Source organism: Monopterus albus, unplaced genomic scaffold (assembly GCF_001952655.1).
Source record: "Monopterus albus unplaced genomic scaffold, M_albus_1.0 scaffold106.1, whole genome shotgun sequence".
Classification (NCBI taxonomy): Eukaryota; Metazoa; Chordata; class Actinopteri; order Synbranchiformes; family Synbranchidae; genus Monopterus; species Monopterus albus.
The window spans coordinates 267,231-288,607 of NW_018127986.1; the positions used below are offsets into that span (position 1 = coordinate 267,231).

Below are 21,377 nucleotides of genomic sequence, written 5' to 3' on the forward strand. Positions count from 1 at the left end.
AGTTCAATAACAGCAAGGAACCCAGTTTCACCTCTCATTTTGGAAATATGCATTTCCTGCCATTGACCCAGATCAGAATAGCTCACATTTTCCATCCCATCTCTAAGTTTAGACTGAATCAGAATCTACAGGACTACTTAGTACCACAAAACAGACACAGCCTGGGAGGGCTGGCAGATGCAGCAGTTAAAACCATTGTATTTGTTTTCATTACTGCTTCCATTATTTCTGTATTGGCTATTGTCTGAGGATACCTCTGTTTACTGAGCTGATCATTTGTTCCATTCATCGACTGTCCACTAACACAGCTGCACCAAATCAAAACCAGGCACCATAATGAGCAGGACCAAAACTTATAAGAGCATTTACATTAAAAAGTTAGCTTTTTTTCTCTAGTCTCAAACTGACCAAGGAGTTCAGCCTGATTCAGGAAAGCTGGGGTTGAAACTGATAATAAAACATTGTCACTGGAGGGATGAAAAATTTAAAAACTGACCCACCATGCATGCCAGCTTGCCACAATGTAATGTATAGTTATCACCAGCATCGTACGCTCACCTGCTGGGTGATATGTGCAGCCTGGCTATGCTGGGAGGAGACTGGAAGGCTCAGAGGAGGTACTACCTGATTAGCTCCTCCATAAGCCTGTGGAACCGCAGTCGACTGGACAGGCAGGTACTGGCTCTGAGCTGGAGCAGCCTGTTGCTGCAGCACATTCAGGGTGCAATGTGCATAGCTCTGAGAGGCAGCATCAAGTAGACCTGGACCAAGGTAACTCTGATGGGCATCTGCAACCTGACCAACTGGAGTTGCTGAGGGATGAGGCTGCAAAGCTGGGGTCTGAACCTGTTGGACCATAGAATGGGATACATCCTGGCTTTGTTGTGGAATTGGTGTTTGCACGGCTTTCTGACAGTGCAGCTGTAGAGCTGGGGCATGTACTTGCTGCTGATCAATAGACTGTAGACTATGAGACTGGCTGATGGGCTGCTGTGCCATTTGTTGGTGTGTGGGATGTACAGTTTCTTGGCTACGCTGAATATAAGCCTGCCCAACATTTTGTATTTGTTGTGTACTAGATTGTGTATTTTGCTGTAAGGGCTGTTGGTGCTCATGCTGAGTGACTATCTGTTGGCTATAAAGTGCTGGTGTGGAGGAGCTCTGGGCAGGCTGCTGACTTGGCAGTTTGACTGTGGCTTGGACCTGCTGCAGTGCGCCAGAAACTTGTGCAGGATGAGACTTGGCTGTGGCTTCCACCGTTGGAGCTACAGATGCAAGAAGGTAGCTTTGTGCTGGCTGCTGTGCTGGTTGGATGGCTGCTGCTGTTTCTGCAGTCTGTTGCTGAACTGGAGTAGAATATCCTGATTCAACTGGGGCAATGCAGTTCTGAGTTTGCTGGACTTGCAAGGGAAAAGTCAAAGAGTTTGCTGCCGTCTCCCGTTGCTGTTGTTGGCATGATGCTTGGTAGCTCTGTGCAATATGTTGAGACACAGCTGACAATGAAATAATTGGTGTAGCTTGGGTTTGTTGCACACTTTGAGGTATACAGCTAGCAGAACTGGCTGCATGTTGTGTGTTGACTGAACATTGACTAGCCGGAGCTAGTGCTGCAGCACCAGGTTGACCAACATATGGAGGAGCAGGGTAGCTTTGTCCAGGCTGGAGATACTGCAGTGGTGTGTTCACTGCTGTGCTGGAGGAAGGCATGCCCTGGACAGACGACTGATTCTGGTGACCTGCAGAACCGGTCTAAAAACACAAAGGTAGAGAAATTCAAGTCAGACCCTTTTGAGGGGGAATTTTACTGGTCAGGGACAAAATCCCACAAAACCAACAAATGTACCAGCTACAGATGCAAGTATGATAATAGAAATAAGTTAACTGAACATCTGTTTCAACAAGCAAGCAGTGACAGGTGCAAGATAAAATAAGGACACAAGGGAGAACTAGCAATACAGTGTGACAGGAGGGAGATCAGACAGTCACCCGTCACCCCTTGTCCTTCAGTCAGAGGCCATCTATCCATGTTAAGCTAAGCTGTAGCATTGGAACAGTAAAGCAGAAAGGAAAATTGTAAAATCTAGTTCAGTTCTAGAAGAGATTGGTTAAAGTTAATCAGCAGGGTTGCATGTTTTTTAAGAGATTGTGCCATTGCCTTCTGACATGAGCAAGCTTATGATATTTAAGATGGTCAGCTCTGGAACTCTATGCGGCAGCAATACGCAATCAACAGAGAGGAGACAGGATCAGCTCCATGCAGAAGAAGCTTGTATCTTCTATAAGCTGGGCGAAATCAATGAAGCAGGTGTTGGCCCTTATGGGAAACTAAAACAACTTGTCTGCTGTCAAGACCTACCACTCCCACAGCCCCGGTAACTTCCTGCTCTCCGGCACACAATCTATCCCCACAGTCTTGGAGGGGTTCTTGGTCCCCATCTGAAATGCCCCTCAGGAGATGACCCCTCATGCTACCCTCACTCTGGGCAGGTCTGTGGACAGCTGAGGGGTGCAGCAGTGATGCTTGGGGGGCTGCTTTGCGGTTGATTATATTTAACAGGGATTTCTGAAGCAGTGAGAAATCAGAGCAATCGCTCGAACCTTTCGGCCGTCCATAACCAGGAGCAGTTATTGTTCCACCAGATGATACGTGGTGTGCTGGCATAACAACCCAAGGCTGGTAGTGGCTCCCTCTGGACCTCAAAAGAAGCAAAGACAGGCAGGCCTGGCACATGTGGGTTCTTTGCACTGCACAATGATGGTTATGGCGAGAGGTTAGACTACTAAGGTCAGAATGTCTGCGTCCACTTCTTATACCCAGTTTTAAGTTCTCACTGGTCACCTCTGATGGTGGTATGATGCTGGCATCACTAAGACGGCGATGCTCAGGCAGTGCACAGACAGGAGAGACCTGTAGCACTGGCAAAGGACGCTGAGAGGAGAACCAATCCCCAGCCTCTGAGTGAACTTCAGATGGGCTAAGTTCTAACTGGTGCTCCAGTACCGTGGGGGTGGGACTGACCGATCTTTCAGACTGAATGAGTGCATGGAATTGAGCAATGTGGTTTGTCTTGTGATTGTCAATAACAGGGGCACTTCCTCTCCGAGCTGCAGCTCCCAGTCGAGTCCAGAGCTCTGGGTTCAGTGTTGACCCCCATACTTCACCCTTTTCACAGGAGTGAGGTTGGTCTCTCAAAGGGTTACTGCTCTGGCACTGATTGAAGAGCAACCCAAAAGCAAAACATGTTATTTAAAATGAACAAATCATAACCTAAAAAGAGAACTATATGATAAGATGAGTGAGAACACATACATATGCGTGTAATGTACCTGGCTTAATGAAAAATTATCCTCACATGTCCAAAAAAAAAAGTACAGTTGCATGTTGACACAGTGTCTGTGATTGGTTCTAAGGCCACGTGATCGATGGTTGCTTTCAAAGAGTGTATGTAGTTTAATTAATCTGAATGTATATGGTCCACCTGGGTGTGTATGCTCCTGATACAGACCTGCTGCATTGCCATAGTGATTGGTTCCAGCAGGGACTGGTAGAGGACACTCTGCTGGCTGCTGTGGGAGTCTGAGTACACAGTAGAGCCCATGCCACTGTCTGCTACACAGAAACACAAATCAAGCATTCATAAAAAAAAAGTCCCAAGATTAGGTGCATGTGTTTAATACTGGAGGAAAACCTAATCTTTTACATGTTGCTGAAGTGGTACTGGCTAGTAGATTATGCAGCCTGTTGTGCTGGTCTGCCTCTGGCTCTTCTGGTTCCAGCAAAGGGGGCTGTCCAACATGTGAAGCCCCAGCAGAGATGCTCTGAGAAGGTGTCATCTGGACCCTCTGCGCTCCTTCACCCTGATCCAGTAGAACTGCAGCAGACACTGTTCTCTCTCTTCTCCATTTGATCAGTGCCACACGGTCCCTGATAGACTTTCCCACAGTCTTGGCATCACTCTCATGGAAGAAGCCAGATTCCACCTGACAAAAAAAAAAAAGGGAAGAGGATGAATTCTAGGGTATTTTTAGCACTAAGCATGTGAGAGAAGAGAAGGCGGATTGAAAGAGGGGAGTGTGACGAAGAGAGAAAGCAAGAAAAAGGAAGGAATAGAAAATCTGTTTTCAGGGGATCAGAGCAGTGAGAAACTACTCCTCTTATCTGCAGCTTTGCTCATTGTATGCAACAGAACTATCTGGACTCTTACATCTCCAAGTAACAATGCATGCATACAAAAAAATTATTAGGATTAGACATGATTGCCAATTTAGCAAAACAAGATAATAGTTCTTGTAAAAAATAACAGTCGAGCAATTATGATGTGCATACTAAACCGAATGTAATTTCAATAAAGCATATTCATTACCTGCTGTGCAGCATAAAACTCAGTATGCATATAGTCTAAGATTTCATTTTAAAACAGAGAGTAAAGCAATCAGCCATCATTAGTGCAACAATCAGACTGAATAACCAGAGATCCAGATTAATCAATACAGGGTGGGCTGGGGGATAAATTAGGTTTCAATTCAAGATATATCTTTTTTTCCCCTGGGACAGGTCTACATTGCTGGGCCTGTGACTACCTTATCTGATGACTCTCTTTTTGTCTCATAACCAAGAAAAAGTAAAACTGCAGTAACTGTATTCCTGGAACAGCAGATTAAGTTATCACCAGCAATCTGCATTTGAGTGCAGTCCCTGATGGAGATATGAGCATTGCCAGCAGCCAGAACACAATAAGCCACAGACACATGTAGAGCATGACCAACTGCGTTCCTACCATGGGTTAAAACTACCTTATTATTGAAAGAGAACATATTTAGAGGATGTTGAAAAGGATCAACTATTCCTAGATGACAATCAAAAACTTTAACATGGAAAGCACAATGTCAACCAAATTGACAGGGTTCAAAACCAAGATTTATCTTCAGATTTTTTATGAGTGTGATCTGTTAATATATTCAATTATTCACTCACCATCTCTTGTGCAACAACCTCAGGGACCTCCTTTTCCAGGTCAAACATGAACTCAATTGCTCCACTGTCCTTGTACTTCACTTTCAACTTCTTGTGGTCCTCCACCCACAGTCTGAGGGCTATTGAGGCTTTTTTCCCATCATCCTCCTCAGCCAGCTCCACCCTCACACCTGTGTCTTCAGCAAAGAATGCATGGTTCAGAAGGTCCTTGATGGTATACCTGTGAGAAGGAGCAGCAAACTTATCTGTAATGTTGATGGCTTGGAGATAGACTTGGTATAAATGTTGTTTGCTGTGGTACTAGAACTGTGGTATGTTGATTGTGAAAGGACATCTGGGAATAGTCTAACACAGTAATTACATTACACATGGTCATGCATTATCTCTGCTGCTGGGACAAAGTCACTTACTAAACCCAATCATTCATGAGTAAAACAAAAAAAAAGCCAGAGAAAGCTAATTATAGGTTAATTTCCCCTCTGTACATAAACTAATTATGCAACCAAATTGAAAGACACCCTACAGGTATGAAGGGAGACTGCAGTATTGCTGAGAGCCTAACTGTCAGCATCACAGCAATGAAGTGGGGGAAGAAAGACAAAGCATGAAAGATGAGAGGGTGCCTTATGGGTCCTGCTGGTTGGACACAGGACAATGATTGGGACATTTACTCACCGCTCCTCCTTCTTCTGGCAGATACACTCCCCAATAATCTCCTTGATTTCAGGATGCATGACCTTGTTATAACTGGCTGGCTTCACTCCCTGAGGAAAAGGAAATATAAATGCAATGCTGCAGATTGGCTGCAAAAGGCTACTGTACTGATGAAAGGTAACAACTTCCATCCATATTTGGATGTGTGCATGTTGGAGCACTTGTCTCCAGCTCTTCCATTTGTCAAAACAAGCAGTGGTCTTGAGTGTGTCCTGTTTACTAAGGTTGTTTTGCTTGCAATCAACAACTACAAAACGCTTGGTCTAACATCCTATGGTATTTGACTGTTCAGAACATCCTGAGAAAATGGAAAGACTGAAAAAGTAGATTAGGCAGAAATTTTCACTCTTCCACCATGAAACAGTTTGATACTGAGTTCATTTTGGTTGGAATATCACCTTTAAAACTGTGAAACTTTTGATAATACAAATTTTTTTTAGCTTAGCACTCTGATAATCTGACCTTCTTTGCAGACATAGCTCTGCCAGTTATTCTCTCTCTGGTTCAGCATTGTGGGGTGTTGACATAAGGTGTGAGATCATACATTATTGAACAAGACACTTTCTGTATCTATGAAATAAGGACCTAAATGTGCATCCTCAACATTATCAATCCTACCAATCATGCAGCTACATGATGTATGTATGTACTCATGGACCAATAGAATAATATAAAGCCATCAGGATTTCTCTTGGATCAATCTCCTATTAATATCCTGCAGTGGTCCCTGCAGGGCACTCTGATGTGTACACAGTAACATAACACAGAGAACAGTAGACAGCTGCACTGATGCTGCCTGACCACTAATATGGGCACAGAGCCTTTGTTTCCTTAACATCAGATAAAGGGGTCATCCCTCAGATTCCAACCTTGCCAAGTCTCAAGAACAGAAAAATCAATACACTTCATCAAATTAGGAAGTCTATCATGACTGTAAACACCCCCTAATTTAACACTGTTTGCAATATGCTTTGCTAGGAGAAACACCCTTATCAAAAAAAGAATGGAACACAGCCATCAGGCTTTATCTGAAAAACTGTGAAACTCCCACTGTGACTCCATATGGCTCATTAGATTAGACCTAAGAAATTAAAGGCTGAAATACTGTATAAATTGCTGAAAACAACAAAGCAAAGCTTATATTTCTGCAATTAAAAACTTCCTGGGCTTATTATGAGGTGAAGCAGCTAAAACATCCCTGACTTTACTATACCTCATTGGCTACTTTTTTAAAGAAACAAGCTTTTTTCGCTGACAATTTGCTGAACAAAATTATCGTGGGTTACACTGGCAGGAGAGTGAGGAGTCCATTTGTAATCATTTTGCTTTTGATATATGAATATTTCTGAATCTTTTTATGATGCTTTATTGAAATTATTAATACATGTATGGGCTACTAGTTATAGCTGTATGAGTAATAGCTAAAGCACAATTAGTGCAGGTTATATTTTATTATAGGCGATTTATATTGATTATAATTGAGCTGTTTACAGTATGTATAAGTTCTCAGACAAATATTTTCCTTAATATCTCATTTCGGAAACAAACTGGAAAACTGTTCAGCATCTGGACTCACACTAGTCACTTTGCGGTAAATCTGAGCAGCATTCTGACACTCGGAGTAAGGATATTCGGAGGTGGCCATCTCCAGCATGCACATGCCGAAGGCGTAGACATCCACAGCCTCATCATAGTGCTCCTCATACATCTCTGGAGCCATGAACTCTGGGGTGCCTGAAACAAAAGAATGCCCAGGGGATATGTCATTTTACTTCTTTAGTGTAACAATCGTACATCTGCCAAGCTAACGTTCCAAGGAAAAAACGCTCTTCGCAAATGAAGCTGCCTTGAGAGTCGCCAGTCCTAAATCCCCAATTTTGACCGACCCTGTAGGTCCAGTGATAAAGATGTTGTCACATTTGAGGTCCCTATGAATGATGGGAGGGGTCCTGGTGTGGAGAAAATGAAGGCCTTTCAGGATCTGTCTACACCAGCTCCTCAGCACCTTGGGCTTCATTACCTTGAAACGTTTTAGATAGCTGTAGGAAGGAAAAGGAGATACACCTTTAATGGTGAGTTCAGTGGTAACCTTTGCAAACATCTGTCTGACAGACAGATACTTGAAAGTGTGATGTTACCTTTGCAGTTATTTGAACTACCTTTACTATTACTCACGTTTTTAGTGTTCCTGACGTCATGAGCTCTGTTACTAGAACAATACATTTCTTCCCTTTGAGGGGTGACTCCCAGAAGTCATAAAAACGAACAATGTTGGGATGCTGTAGACCCTTCAACATCTCTGCCTCCTCCTTAAAGCGCTGACGTTCTACTTTTGACAGCTTACGGTCCTGGGGAAAGACAAGAGAGGCAGCAGAGAGAAATAATGAATATGAAACCCTAACAACAGACACTTTACATATTTGCTTCACAAGAACTACCAAATGAATGAGGCCATTACATCGGAGGCACAACCCTGTGATTTCTAAATTCATGAATCCAGTAAATTTCAGTAAACCATACCCTCGTGCAGACCGTGGATGAGCGTGCATTCTCATTCATATTTCAAATCAAGGGTCTGCCTTCTTTCAAATGTGTGAAAAACACAGCTCTCTCCATAGGAGCGTGGACACCCCTGGGCAAAAGACTCTTCTTTACCTTGTTAGCATGAGCATTCACTGCTGTCATTCTCAAATGTAGGTCACACTGTTATTCACTCTTGAATTTGGACCACAGTTAACACACCACAATGATAAACCATGCACTTTCTTTGGTTAGGCTATTGAATATTAGTGTTTTTTTTTTATCTAAAGTGTTTTTTTAAAATTGACATATTGGTAGTAGAATTGGTGCTAACGTAGAGTAGGCTATATTAGTAGCATGGCTAACCAAAACACCAAAACCAAAACACAAACTTGCGGACTGGAAATGTGAATGAAGCAATGATGCCACTTAAGTCAACTCATCACAACATGCCATATCTCTCATACACTCCCCCTGCAACCCCTCGTCACTGTGATCAACCCTGAGTTTTCATAAAAACAAAGATGACAGTCTGTAGTTTTCTGTGTGGGAAGAACCTTGATCAATATAAACATGTCCCGCATGTGCATAATACGTTTATAATTAAAGTATAATACAAGTCAGAGCTGATTTTTCACTTGTTTTGCTTTCATTTCTCAAGAAAAACATTTTTGGGTGACAGACCACAGTGACTCTGGGGGAGAATGTTTCTGCACAGTAAAACGGTCACACCCAGAATAAACTGCAGCTAAATGGTACACATCATCGATCTCTTCCATCTTTCTCCTTCTACACTTGTTTGCTCACTACCTCATCCACTACCTTTTCCTCCTTTCCCCCCTCCCCCTTATCTGCAATCCATCTCCCCCTCTGCAACCTTAACACTAGCCACTCCCTTCTTCATCACCAGACATCCACACAGGCACAGAGAAACACATCTTCACTAACCTGCACCCTCTCAATCCCTTCCCCCTCCGATTCTCTGACCCCACTCTGGGAACACCTTGCTCTAAGTAGTGCCAAGGGTTTCTTCACTACAGTGTATTTATTTTTAACACCCCAGCAACAACTCGCATAACAAATGCGTACATACATTCAGCACTAAGCATGGGCTAGAAACACGACCCCACCCCTCAAAGACGATGACAATGACGGTAGAATGCAGTGGGCACAACCTGGTGAGATTTAATCTATTTAATTATTCAGCCACAGTCAACTCCCTGTGAGATGAAATAGCAGGACAAATTAAAATCAGCCTCAATAACCTAAAAAATATCAATGAAACAAGATGTTCTGCGATGCACTGTGTGGCAGACAGGAGTGAAAGGATGATAAAGCATGGAGTGTGTGTGTGTGTGTGTGTGTGTGTTAATGTAGCTATCAGGTTTTGTGTGCAAGTGTGTGGGGGTTGGGGATTTTCACTGCACTCTTCTGAAGTCACATGAATAATTCAGTTCTGCAGAGAACCCATTCTACTGAGACAAGCTGAGCAATGGAAGGCTGGGACCGACCAACATGGGCTCCGTTATCCCCAAGAGTACTTTGCTGCACAGAAGCAGCACATGGGCCGACATTTACTTGAAACACAGTTCTAAAGAGAGAGAGTGAAAAATGTTAACCCTTGAGCACTGCAGCTTTCCTCCCTCTAAGTGATACTGTCCCTCTTATCCCTTCTTTACTGTTTTATTTTCTTGTTCCCTCCTCTTCATCTAATCATTTCTCCTTTCATCTTTTAGAAATCCTGCTGCTTTCCCCAAATACCCCCCACCATACTCTGGCCACAGACTGTTCCCCTAGCCCCACTCACTCTCCCATTTTTCCTTTAAGCACACACTGAGGGTTCCACATAAGTGAATGTTTGTGCCATGCTCAATCCATATTTATATTATACACGGCTGATTATTTCATCAATTAACTGTGAAATAACTGGAGCTTTTTTATTAAAAAAAACAAAAAACAATTAGATTCTGATATGTCTGTGTTGCTTTATGAGCTACCAGGGCTGTGAAACAAAGATTTCAGCAAACAAATGTAGTGGGTGGCAACAGAGTGGAGCACAGCTTTATAGATTACTTCCTGCTCCTGTCACAATCTGTTTTTGTGGCCTTGCTGCCCACTATGACTTTCTATGTGTGTGTCTTAACCTCGCCTGGGTAGTTCCACACTCTGAGCCTTGTCTTTAGCCAAGTGCACAGCACAAGCTTGATAAGATTCTGAAAACATCCATGTACATACACACAGACATCATATAATCTGTTTGCACTGCCATTCGAATTTCAAATGTAATGTAATGATGAGTCACACTTGCAAAGAGCTTAACAAGTCGTGTGTAATGGTGCCTCTGTGATATACTTTGTCTGGTGTGTGTGCGCATGTACGAATGTGAGTCTTGGGAGTGATATGTGTCTCGCTGTGTATCTCACCATGCTGTGCACCAGATCTCCGAGCCTGCATGTGGCTTCTGAAACAACATCACCAACACCAACAATGTGCACAATTGTGTGTCGACAGGTGAGTCAACAGAATGACGCTGCTATTATTTCCTATTAGTATATACTTATAATATCCACAAATAGAGTCAGACTAAGAAATGCAAAAGAGATAAATCATGACATTTATTAAGACTAATCTATTACTATCCATTAAATTCGCTCATTACCTTAAAATGTTTGCGGTCTACAACAGGAAACTGAAAAATGAAATATAAAAAAAATAAAATAATGGCCGACTGTGAACTAGCATAAATAATTTTAACTGTTCAATCAAAAAAATTTTAATCTGTGTTAATACATCACTCATGATATTTTAAAATATGTGGGGGAGGGGGAAAAATTCACTGATTAGTCTATTGCATTAATGGCCCTTTATAAGAGACTGTGAGGTTTCCAATTTACAACAAATAAGTTGTGTGGCTGTCACATACTGTAGATATAACTGGGAAGCAAATTTAGGTCTGAATGCACATCACAAGAGAGCAAAGGCCAGTAGCAAAGTGCAGGTAACAGGAACGATAAGAGGCTTTGTTCTGTATTAAAAAATCTTGACCATAATGTTTTATGGACTCTGGCCTCAATGAGTTTAGAAAATGACCAAGCAGCTGACCCAAGTCACCATAATATTTAATAGCAATACTAAAAAGTAGGTGGAAGACAGGCACCACCTGGTCCGTCTTTATCTCCTTAGTCTCATAGCACCACTCATAAGACCGATTTTATCCGATACTCAAATCTCTAGAATCAGTGAACCTATGAGATCCACAGTCAGTGGACTAAATATGTTAGGACAGCAACAGGTTTCAGCATTAGTCCTAATTATGGCAGCTAAATTACACACTATGCTATGTCAGGGTTGTCTTTCATCACAGCTTTCCGTTTCCTCTTTGCCTCATTAACCTGGCCCTGCTCTGATTCTTCCTTAACGAGGAGCAGATTAGCAACATTTGGACTAATTAACAATAGTGTAACAGGGATTTATAGTCAAACAACTTCTATAAAGCCTTTACAGCAAACCCGGCATACTCAATGTGACCAAGGAGATTAAGAAAAAAAATATTTCACAGGCTGTACTTAGAAAGCTGAAAATGGACTCTGTTTAAATCTTAATGACATTTAAAAGGTAAACATGCAGACACTCGCCTCAATCTCTACACACACACACACACACACACACACACACTTCCTCACTTACCTGGCTACATTTTAACCACAGAGTGACTAGCCCATAGTATAGCTTTTTAACATGGCAATGAAGGCTTAGGTTGAGTCACAAAGATCATGCGATGCTTTATTGGTCCATGCAGGATCATTCTCTTTACTGGAGGTCAGAGTGCTGTAGAACTACACCCCTACAGCTATGACTTACCACAATGAGGATGTTTGGAATCACAGGACAAGAACCCTGGTTTCCAGGTTGAAAGAGGTTTGTTAATTTACTCAGCCACCCTGCCACCCTCTGCACCCATCCTGAATAACAGATGACTATTGCAGTGCTTTTGCTGCTGTAACAAAAGCTGATGCAAGGCGAGCCATGAGCCAGCAGACTGCCCACAGCTGAATGATGCCCCATCAGTCATGACTGAAGGAGGCTTTATCCAGCAGCTGTGTTGGTCACCTCTGTTTCAGAGTTACAGCCATGACTTGCAGCCACTGAACACCCAAACTGTGTGTTAACTGGCACACTGCAGCTGGAAGGAGCATAAATGTCAGGACTGAAGTCGCTGAGATACTGTGATAAAAAAAGACCAAATGACTACCCTGTTGTCTGGGTGTGCAGGGAGTCAGTGAAGTTAAATAAATAAATAAATAGCAATGAGAAGGACATGCACAACAGACACCATCGCACCCCCAAGACCATTACGAATGGAAGTTAACAGGACATAACCAAAGGATTTAGTCACTGTTTCACTTGAAATGAACTTTAAGTGGCCCATAGTGAAAGGCACTCTTGCTGCATAAAGTGTATGAGTGTGTCAGGCCAACTATGACTAGGAGTAACAGTAGTCAGTGTGGATTACAGCATGCAAGCCTCCTATAAACCTCTTTCTTGTCACAGACCAACTGCACAGGCTGACGAACAGTTCTTTGACACAGGGACAAAGAATTTTAAGAAAATGTTGACTACACACTTGCCTCCTCAAAAGACTGATGTTTATGCAATGGCCGTGACAACTGCTGACTGATCACATCTTTGTTTAGAGCCTGGTTGGTGTTTTAAAACACTGCTGACATAAGTATGTGAGCTGTAAAAGTCAAATATATTTCTGTAAACATATGACAATATTCTAACCATTTTTTTTTTCCAAATAAACAGAACTCAGATTTGCAGTTCAAGTTCTTGGCTTTTTTGTTTGTAATTTGTATCATTTGTAACTATAAACAGTATAAACCTGTGTCCAGCAGAAGCTGAGGGATGACAGCTGGTGGTGACATCTTCAACACACACCCCTGCACAAATGCCAACCATTCATGCTTCACAGTAATGCACAGAGGCTCAGACCTATTGTAAAAAAAAAAAAAACACACTAGCTATGAATAGCTGTGGTGCTATTTTACCCAAAGTGACAATTTTACCCATCTGTTCTGCTCTTGAGACAAAAATTCACAAATGTGCTCTATGCATGTAAATGACTAAAGCCTAATGAAGCCAGTGTGGACTGGTGCAAACCCGAAAGTAAGTGTGGGCACATCACTGATGAGGAGGGTTGGAGCTGACAAGGCAGAGAAGACTGGTGTGCTGGGGATAGACGTCCGGAGTTGAACTGGGCGGCCTGGCAACCTGAAGCATTTTATCAGCCACTGCAGTGTGGGGGCACAGAGCCAGAGAGACGGCCTTGAATCAGCATAATACCCTGATCCAAGCAAGGGTTTTTCCTGCATGAAGAATGTAAAATCAGGCCTCTTTCCTTCATTTCTGTGGTTCCTTTACCAAATACTGCCCAGGTCATCAACAATAAAACCAGTAACAAAAATCCTTTGGTTAAAAAAATAATAATAATAATTTTTAAAAAGCTAACTACAAGTACTATTCCAGATTACAGTAGGCAAAAAGGGATCATAGCAGCAGGGTATAGGAGCTGCTGGCTAAGAATCATAATTCACATTAACAAGATGGGATTCATTAATCTGTGTACTACTTCTTCCCCACAGCTGTCTCCTTACTGAACTCTGTCCCCCGTGATCCCCACTGCCTTCTACTACACACATACACACACACACCTCACCCCTTCTCATCCAAAACTATGACCAAATGTTCACTTAAGTGTTTAGTTTGAGCGCAGACAGGACAGAAATTAATCTGTTGTGTTTATCTGCCAACATTAACATCTAAACAATTTAAGCAACCAAAACAAGAATGTATGCAGGTAAATACAGCGCATCCCACCAAAAATGGTGCCCCTCTCCCAACATTCAACATGGCGTGACATACCTTCAGATTCTCTATATGTAACACAATCTAGTAACATAAATATCTTTCGGACACTGTCGATCAAATCTGAGCATGATCCTCTTTTTAAAGTTGAATATATGACTAAGTTGTTGTGTTGGATTGCATTTATACAGGTGCACCTAATAAAACAGCAGGTACCAAGTTAGCTTCTTAAGTGCTCATATTCTGGTTGTGCAAAAAGGTTTTAATAATGCTGGCTAGTGATGGCCCTCTATGTATTACATCTACAGTATATTCATTGACTAGCCTGTGTCAACCAACCCACTGGTGCTATACCACAGACCACACTGCTGTGGCTCTAACAGGCTCGTCCTTCTTCCTTCAGGATCGTCAGTTTGCTGAGTGACATGGGAAACCAGGCATGCCTCAAGATGGGGCCGCTAACAAGGCACTATTACCTACAGCCGCTGGGTCTGGCTGCTCTTGTGGGGCCTACTAATGCCAAATGGGCTGTAACCAATGACCCACTTTGGCACCTCCATCTATGTTTCTTTTCAACCCGAGTAGTCACGGGTTTGTTGTTGTTAGTCGTATGAATATTGATCTATGAGACACCAATAAGCAAAGGAAAGTTAACATATATAGCACCTTTCTAAACCCAGGTTAAAGTGCTAAAGGGCAGACCTAATGTGTAGAGGAAGTCTGTTCCACAGTCTTGGAGCCACCACAGCAAAAACCCAGTCCCCACCATGTTTAAGTCACTGAATGAAAAAACAATTGCTTAAGTTTTACTAATAATCTCAGCTGAAAGAAGTGAGCTCTGACCACTGAACTGACCCATTTTTTTCATCTTAAGGGCACTATCAAATAAAACTCACATTTTTTTTTTTTTTTTTTTTTTTTTTTTAGCTGGGGTTTCAAAATATAGGGCAATCAGTCAAAGATCGCCGTTACAAATACCACTAGGTTCCAAACAGTACACATTCTGTTTACATTTGTTAATGTGTAGGAAACATACTGAAAATATATTAATATCACCCAGGAAATCCACGCCAGTTTGACGTGGCGGGCACTTCTTCCCATTAAGAGACAGGTAAATGTGGATGCCATCGGCATAACAATGACAAGATAACCCACATTTCCTGAAGACTGAACCCAAACGGATCAAATATAACAAAAACAAAATTGCGCCAAGAATACGTAGATCCCTGTGGGGCCCCACAGGTGAGATGAGCAACACAAGATAAATACTCCTCAATACAGAAAAACTCCTATTTGACAAATATGATTCAAACCATTTAAGTCAAACCATTTAAGAGCAACACCTGGGATTCCTGGATACCGTCTTCAACACTATGCAGGAGCAAAGACAATGACCTAGTGTTTGACAGGGTGATTTGCTATGTTTGTTTGGTTCAAGAACGGCCTAATCTCCAACAAACACCCATCATATCGCTGCCATGTACAGGACAACAAACTCCCTGCCAAATACCAGAGAGAAGTCTGTACAAGGTCGGAAGTAAAATGTGCCTGCAAATGCATGCACAGCATTCAACACAGAGATAAAAATCTATACACAGAGCCACAACTGGCAGAAAGGCAAAGTTTCCTGAGTTTCAAAAATCAATTCTAGTGAGCAATAATAACCAAAGGCAAAGAAAAGCACAAGAAGTGTGTCTTAACAATGAAAAACTCAGACACCTTTCTCTCAGAATAACATCCCTGCCTAAACCAAGGCCATCTGTGTTATGCCAGCAGCCTGGCACAGAAACAAAGATGTAGGGGAGATGGGCATGGGAGGGTGAGACGCTGGGAGAGGGGGAGGAAGAGAGATGCAAAGAATAAACGCTAAAATTTCTAGTCAAGAAAGCCATGTGACAACTGGAAGCAAGGAAAAACACTTTCTCTTCATCTTCTACAGACAGGGTAGTGAATATGAGGGTAGTGTAGGTTCATAACACAATTACACCAGTGATTCCTAATATACTACACAGTGTTTCTCAGTTAACGGCACAACATTTAAGCACGCTGATAAGGCCCACTGGAGCTACGATCTCCCACTGTCGCATGAAAGTCAATAAAACATGTCACTTACTGGATTACAATAGTATCAGACTGGGAAACAAGATGTGTTCCATTTAAATGGTAAATGTTCTTATACTTGCATAGCACTTTTCTATCCACTGCAGCACACTCAAAGCGCTTTCACACTATTTGCCCATTCACCTATTCACTCAAGCACACGCACATTCACACACCGGCGATATCACAGGGAACAATTTAGGGTTCAGTGTCTTGTTCAAGGACACTTCAACTTGTGGACTGGAGAAGCCAGAACTCGAGTCGCCAACCTCCCAATTAGGGGACGACACGCTCTACCTCCTGAGCCACAGCTGCCACATTTACCCACTCTACTTCATCTAAACTTTGTGCAAATTACTTACATGACACTTTGATTGTGGTTTTGTGCACTATGGAATAAAAGCTCTATTAAACTATTCAGAGCTGAAATAATGAACTGTTGCTATTTTGATAATCCCATATAATTCCTCTGGGTCTGGTGTCTCCAATGCAAACATCTGCTGGTTTTCTTGGTCTATTGTAGTAAATACATGTGGGTTGTGATCTATAGGTTAGACATAATAAGACTCATATTTTCTCATGTGCATGCCCAAAAGGGACGCAACATTTTCTTAAAGCCCAAGCTGGCATCAGCAAATGTTTTGTTTTGTCTGAGAAATGCAGGAAATCCTCATGTTTTAGAACCTGGACAATATATTTTAAGCGATTTAAGATTTAAAAAAAAAAAAAAAAGACAATTTATTCTAATCATCAAAATCAAAATTGTTCTGTCAGTTTCAGTCCAAACATTAACCAAGAAAATTTAAAAAGACTTAGACAAAGCCACACAAAGGCAATCAATTTCTCAATCAATGGCTCTGACCTGCTCATAAAGTTAATGAGCCAGAGAGCACCCTGATGAAACACATTGATCAGGTCAACATATGATTCTGCTTATCCAACCATTTTTTATGGGAGACTCGGCTTAGATCTGCAGTGGCGTATATGAAAAAGCAACTAGATGAGAGCACGATTCTAAGAGACGAGCATCACTATTGTGTTTAACATCCATTACTGACTGTCCACTAGAGGGAGGTTTTGGATCACTAGGGAGAAATAAAAGAGTAAATTGCTTCCTCTACACATCCTATCATATGATCAGTCCAACTGCATTTAAGGGAGATGTAGGAATGAATCTACATGATATCATCCAAATGAAGTCATTCTGTGTCTGTCAACACTACTGGATCTTCAATCATCCCATACCCACTGGTATGTTATCTTTATAGTCCTTTCCAGTGATAACATGAGTCACTGCCTTGTGATGCTACAGTGATAAAAAAAAAAAAACAGGTTTAGATATTTTTGATACATCAAGCAGTCTGTATTCTTGGGCAACTAACACAGCACGTTTTCAGTATCCTAGGCAAAGTATTCATTGAGGCCATGCAGTTCCCAGTAGGGTACTGCACACTTCAGCTGCTTCCTGTCTGCCTACCTCCTGTTGCACAGAGGGAGAGAGGCAGGGAGTAGCACGGCTCATAACATGCAGACTCACTGCTGGGACAGAGCACACACATGCCTTCCCTGCACTGTCCACTAACTGTTCAGTGTCATTAGCTGGACAAATGACCCGAGCAAAAATGAAGAATGGCAGAACTTAAAACTGTTGAAATCCTTAACTATTTCAATCTGAACTGTGAAAAAACAACAAATCACAGTGCAGATTTTCTTTCTTTGGGGGGAGGCAGTCGTGCTTACTGTAGTCCCCACCTTAAGCCTCCTGGGAGAGAGAGGGAGAGGGCGAGAGAGATAATCCCTGCTGCAGTCTCCAAAGGACGGAAATAATTAGTTAATACTTCTGCACAGTCTGAGTTGGTGTTTTTCTTCCATCTGTGTAATGCTAGACAAGACAGACTCCCCTTGTGCATTTGCAAAACTGCTAATCACTCTACTTCAATGCATCTTCAGAGCAGCAACAAATGCTTTGCTGTGTGAACCATTTAAAATTTATTAGCAACCATTTGCAATTTAGCAGATGGCTGATTGACAGCTCCCTGAAGACCTTACACATCATGATGTATGAACCTTCACATACAAAGAGAGCAGCACAGAAAGTGAGCTTCCCGTGACAGCCAGGCATTCATCCACTAATCAACCTCAACGTCCGGCAGAAAAATTAATTGGTATTTTTGTGGTTATTTGATATATTTCTATTGCCAGTGTAAAAAATTAAAAAACAGCCTCTTTTTAAACTTACATGCTTTGTCTACACTAAAACTGGGGTGTCACAGAGACTGAAAATCAAATGGACAGTTTAGGCACATTACCTGCAGCTCACACCAGGCAACCTCCACCCAAGTCTCAGTATCCAGACCCTTGTAGACCGTCTTGAAGGACCCTCTTCCCAGTTCAATGTCAAATTTGAGGAACCTTCCTCCGGGAGATGTGGCGACTGCTTTCATCTCTGCTTCTTCCTCATTCTCCTCACTGGCTGCCTTGACAGCACTTCTAGCACCATCACTGCATGTAACATTTAATGCATCTCCACCTTTCTCCTTGTCATTGGTACTTGCGCTCTCTTTTTGCCCAACTTGGCTTTCAGTGCTGGAACCCTCCTGTACCCCAGAGGTAGTCCCACGCACCCTGTCCACAACTGTTCGCAGGTTTATGTTTAGGATTTTATTCTTGTCATCACATTCAGGTGCTTCAAATGCCTGCTCATCTGTGTCTGAAAACCATAGGTTTCTCCTTATGAATCTCTGATGCACATTCCTCTGATAGCTGGAGGAAGGGTATGTACTGGGGTCACTCCCCCCTCTCACGACTGAGTCCACAGGATTGATATTTCCATCACCCGTGACCTTATGCATATTTGTAGCCAGTTCACACTTGGAGGTTGGCGTATATGGATATTTTAGCTGTTGGTGGGTTTCGGAGTTTGATTTATTGCCCTGCTCCATGGTGATTTAAAAGTTCAGTCACTTTGGTTTCCATGTCATTCGTGCCATAGCTAGACTTTCCAGCGTGCACACTTAGAGATGAATACCTGCAGCGCCCACTCGATGACGCAGTTTGCCAGCAGAGGCCCCTACCAACAGTGGGATGGATGGCATGGACGAGATTTCATCCGATTTCAAGAGCTGCAAAAGAAAAATGTGCCGGTTAGCCTAACACAATTCACTATTTCCTGCTGTGTGAGGCAATGCAGAAAATAAATATTGGGTTTACGGATGTCCGCCCCTGTGGTGTTTAAGTTGCTTTGAGTCAATAAAGGCAGGTGGATGAAAAGACAAGCCCACGAGTTAAAGACATATTGTTAGCAGAAGCCATCGTCGCTCAAAGAAAAACTGACGACGCAAGTTAACGTTAAGTTTTACAATTCAGAACTAATGTTTACTAGGGATAAATTACACCCAACAATAAGATAATACTAGTTAAATGGTCTGCAAACGCTCACGTTGCACTTACATGAAACAGAGATTTGACTTACCCAGTTGAAAAAGCGAAGAAAACCCACCCAGTAGCCTCGGCTAACTCACGCTAGCGACACGGTCCACGCAAACGGCCAATTCCAGTATCAGAAAACCCCCGCTAACGTTAGCCGACTGTCCACGACAAAAGGTGGACTTTAAAACGCCCTATCTGCCTGTTATCCTCATTTCCTCCCCAAGAGCTTTTCCAACGACACCGTTAACAATTTCAGGTTCAACTCGCCATTTGCTAACTGAACGCAGACCCCATAAGTTACTGTCGAAGAAAAAATATGACATTTGTTTTATTTGTTATCTCCTCTCGAATCCTCGCATCCCTCTTTTCGCAGGCTGCAGATACAGCAGCTACCGATGCTGAGTCTCCCCGGTGTTTCTCCGTCAGTCGGGCCGCTTTAAGACAAGGGGAATTTGAGCTTCCTTGTCGTCCCCTCGGCAATTGATTTACGCAGACAACTGTTTTCGGTTGCCATCATCTCCCCTCCTCATTAGGTTAATACACCGGTGAGGTACACCAATGTGTTTCCCATTGAGCTCGCTTGGTTCCACGCCCCTGGTAACGACAGGGGCGTCCAATCACACAGCACGCTGGGACACCTCGGGGCAGCCTGCTCATACTGCTATAGTGCTGGAGTGACTGTGTCTCACGTAAAAAGACCAACAAAGACTGAGTCAACGCAAATAAATAACAAAGTGATTATTCCCTGCAAATGATCAAAATTCCCTTCACTCCCTTCGGTTCCACTGAACATCCAGCTGTGCAACATATTTACATAATTCTCTATAACATAATATCTCTGTTGTTGTGGCGCCATAATAGAATACGTGCATATGCATCTGCTGCTCTGTCAAGCCGGCTCATCTGCCTGCAGGTCCAGCTTCTCTTCTTATCTCCTACACTTTGCAGCTCATTTTCTCAGAGGTATATCCTGCAGCTGAAGTGCAGTATCATGATGAACAGCAGCAGCAGGAGCAGCAGCAACAGGAGAAGTGAGACTGAGGTAAGATGAGACCATTTTATAAAGCAAGCAGCTAAATACCGTATTGTACCATACTGGGTTTTTAAAGTAGAATAACCTTGGTATGATAGGTTGTGGGCTGCTCAGTTTAGAAGTGCAAGAAATGAAGCTGGGATGAGTTTCTCATTCTTGCAATAACAATATAGCTGAGAACAGAAGGGTAACACACTGGGGGCATAGGCTCATACATCATACATAGAGAACTCCAAGTTCCAAACAAAATAGACATAATGAGCACAGTGGAAAATATACTGTAACTGAATTCAGTGCAACAGTCATGCACTAAATACTTGGGCAGTTCAAAGCTCACATTGTTAAAGTTTTGTTGGGACTCTGTCAAAGAGGTGTTGATTCACATTTGTGGTCATTTATGAAGGCATAATTTGCAGTGCATAATTTGCCCCTCCTTGAACCACCACCTTATTGTGGTGGAGGGGTTTGAGTACCCGAGTGATCCTAGGAGCTATGTTGTCGGGGGCTATATGTCCCTGGTAGGGTCGGGAAGGAGCCCGAGCTTGTGCAGGAGGTTGAGAGGTACCGGCTAGATATAGTCGGGCTCACCTCCACGCACAGCTTGGGCTCTGGAACTTTACTCCTCGAGAGAGGCTGGACTCTCTACTACTCTGGAGTTGCCCGCGGTGAGAGGCGGCGGGCTGGTGTGGGCTTGCTCATAGCTCCCCAGCTTAGCCGCCATGTGTTGGAGTTTACCCC

The 21,377-nt window shown here is 42.7% G+C and overlaps 2 protein-coding genes across 2 annotated transcripts in view; one reads left to right on the forward strand and one right to left on the reverse strand.

Annotated features, from left to right (window-relative positions):
* LOC109966132 (serine/threonine-protein kinase WNK2) overlaps nucleotides 1-20,186 on the reverse strand; it is a 40,114-nt gene extending 19,928 nt beyond the window's left edge. The window contains exons 1-12 of the mRNA XM_020610760.1: nucleotides 19,650-20,186; nucleotides 18,487-19,299; nucleotides 7,865-8,037; nucleotides 7,510-7,728; nucleotides 7,266-7,425; nucleotides 5,651-5,739; nucleotides 4,976-5,195; nucleotides 3,702-3,981; nucleotides 3,507-3,610; nucleotides 2,357-3,211; nucleotides 542-1,749; nucleotides 255-308 (exon numbers count right to left, since the gene is read on the reverse strand). Of these exons, the coding sequence (XP_020466416.1) occupies nucleotides 255-308; nucleotides 542-1,749; nucleotides 2,357-3,211; nucleotides 3,507-3,610; nucleotides 3,702-3,981; nucleotides 4,976-5,195; nucleotides 5,651-5,739; nucleotides 7,266-7,425; nucleotides 7,510-7,728; nucleotides 7,865-8,037; nucleotides 18,487-19,119 (3,995 nt within the window). The 5' untranslated portion in view covers nucleotides 19,120-19,299; nucleotides 19,650-20,186. The remainder of the gene's footprint in view (nucleotides 1-254; nucleotides 309-541; nucleotides 1,750-2,356; nucleotides 3,212-3,506; nucleotides 3,611-3,701; nucleotides 3,982-4,975; nucleotides 5,196-5,650; nucleotides 5,740-7,265; nucleotides 7,426-7,509; nucleotides 7,729-7,864; nucleotides 8,038-18,486; nucleotides 19,300-19,649) is intronic.
* A 159-nt stretch (nucleotides 20,187-20,345) lies between these two features.
* The window catches only part of LOC109966116 (ninjurin-1), a 12,493-nt gene continuing 11,461 nt past the window's right edge, over nucleotides 20,346-21,377 (forward strand). The window contains exon 1 of the mRNA XM_020610736.1: nucleotides 20,346-20,648. Coding sequence (XP_020466392.1) covers nucleotides 20,358-20,648 — 291 coding nt within the window. The 5' untranslated portion in view covers nucleotides 20,346-20,357. The remainder of the gene's footprint in view (nucleotides 20,649-21,377) is intronic.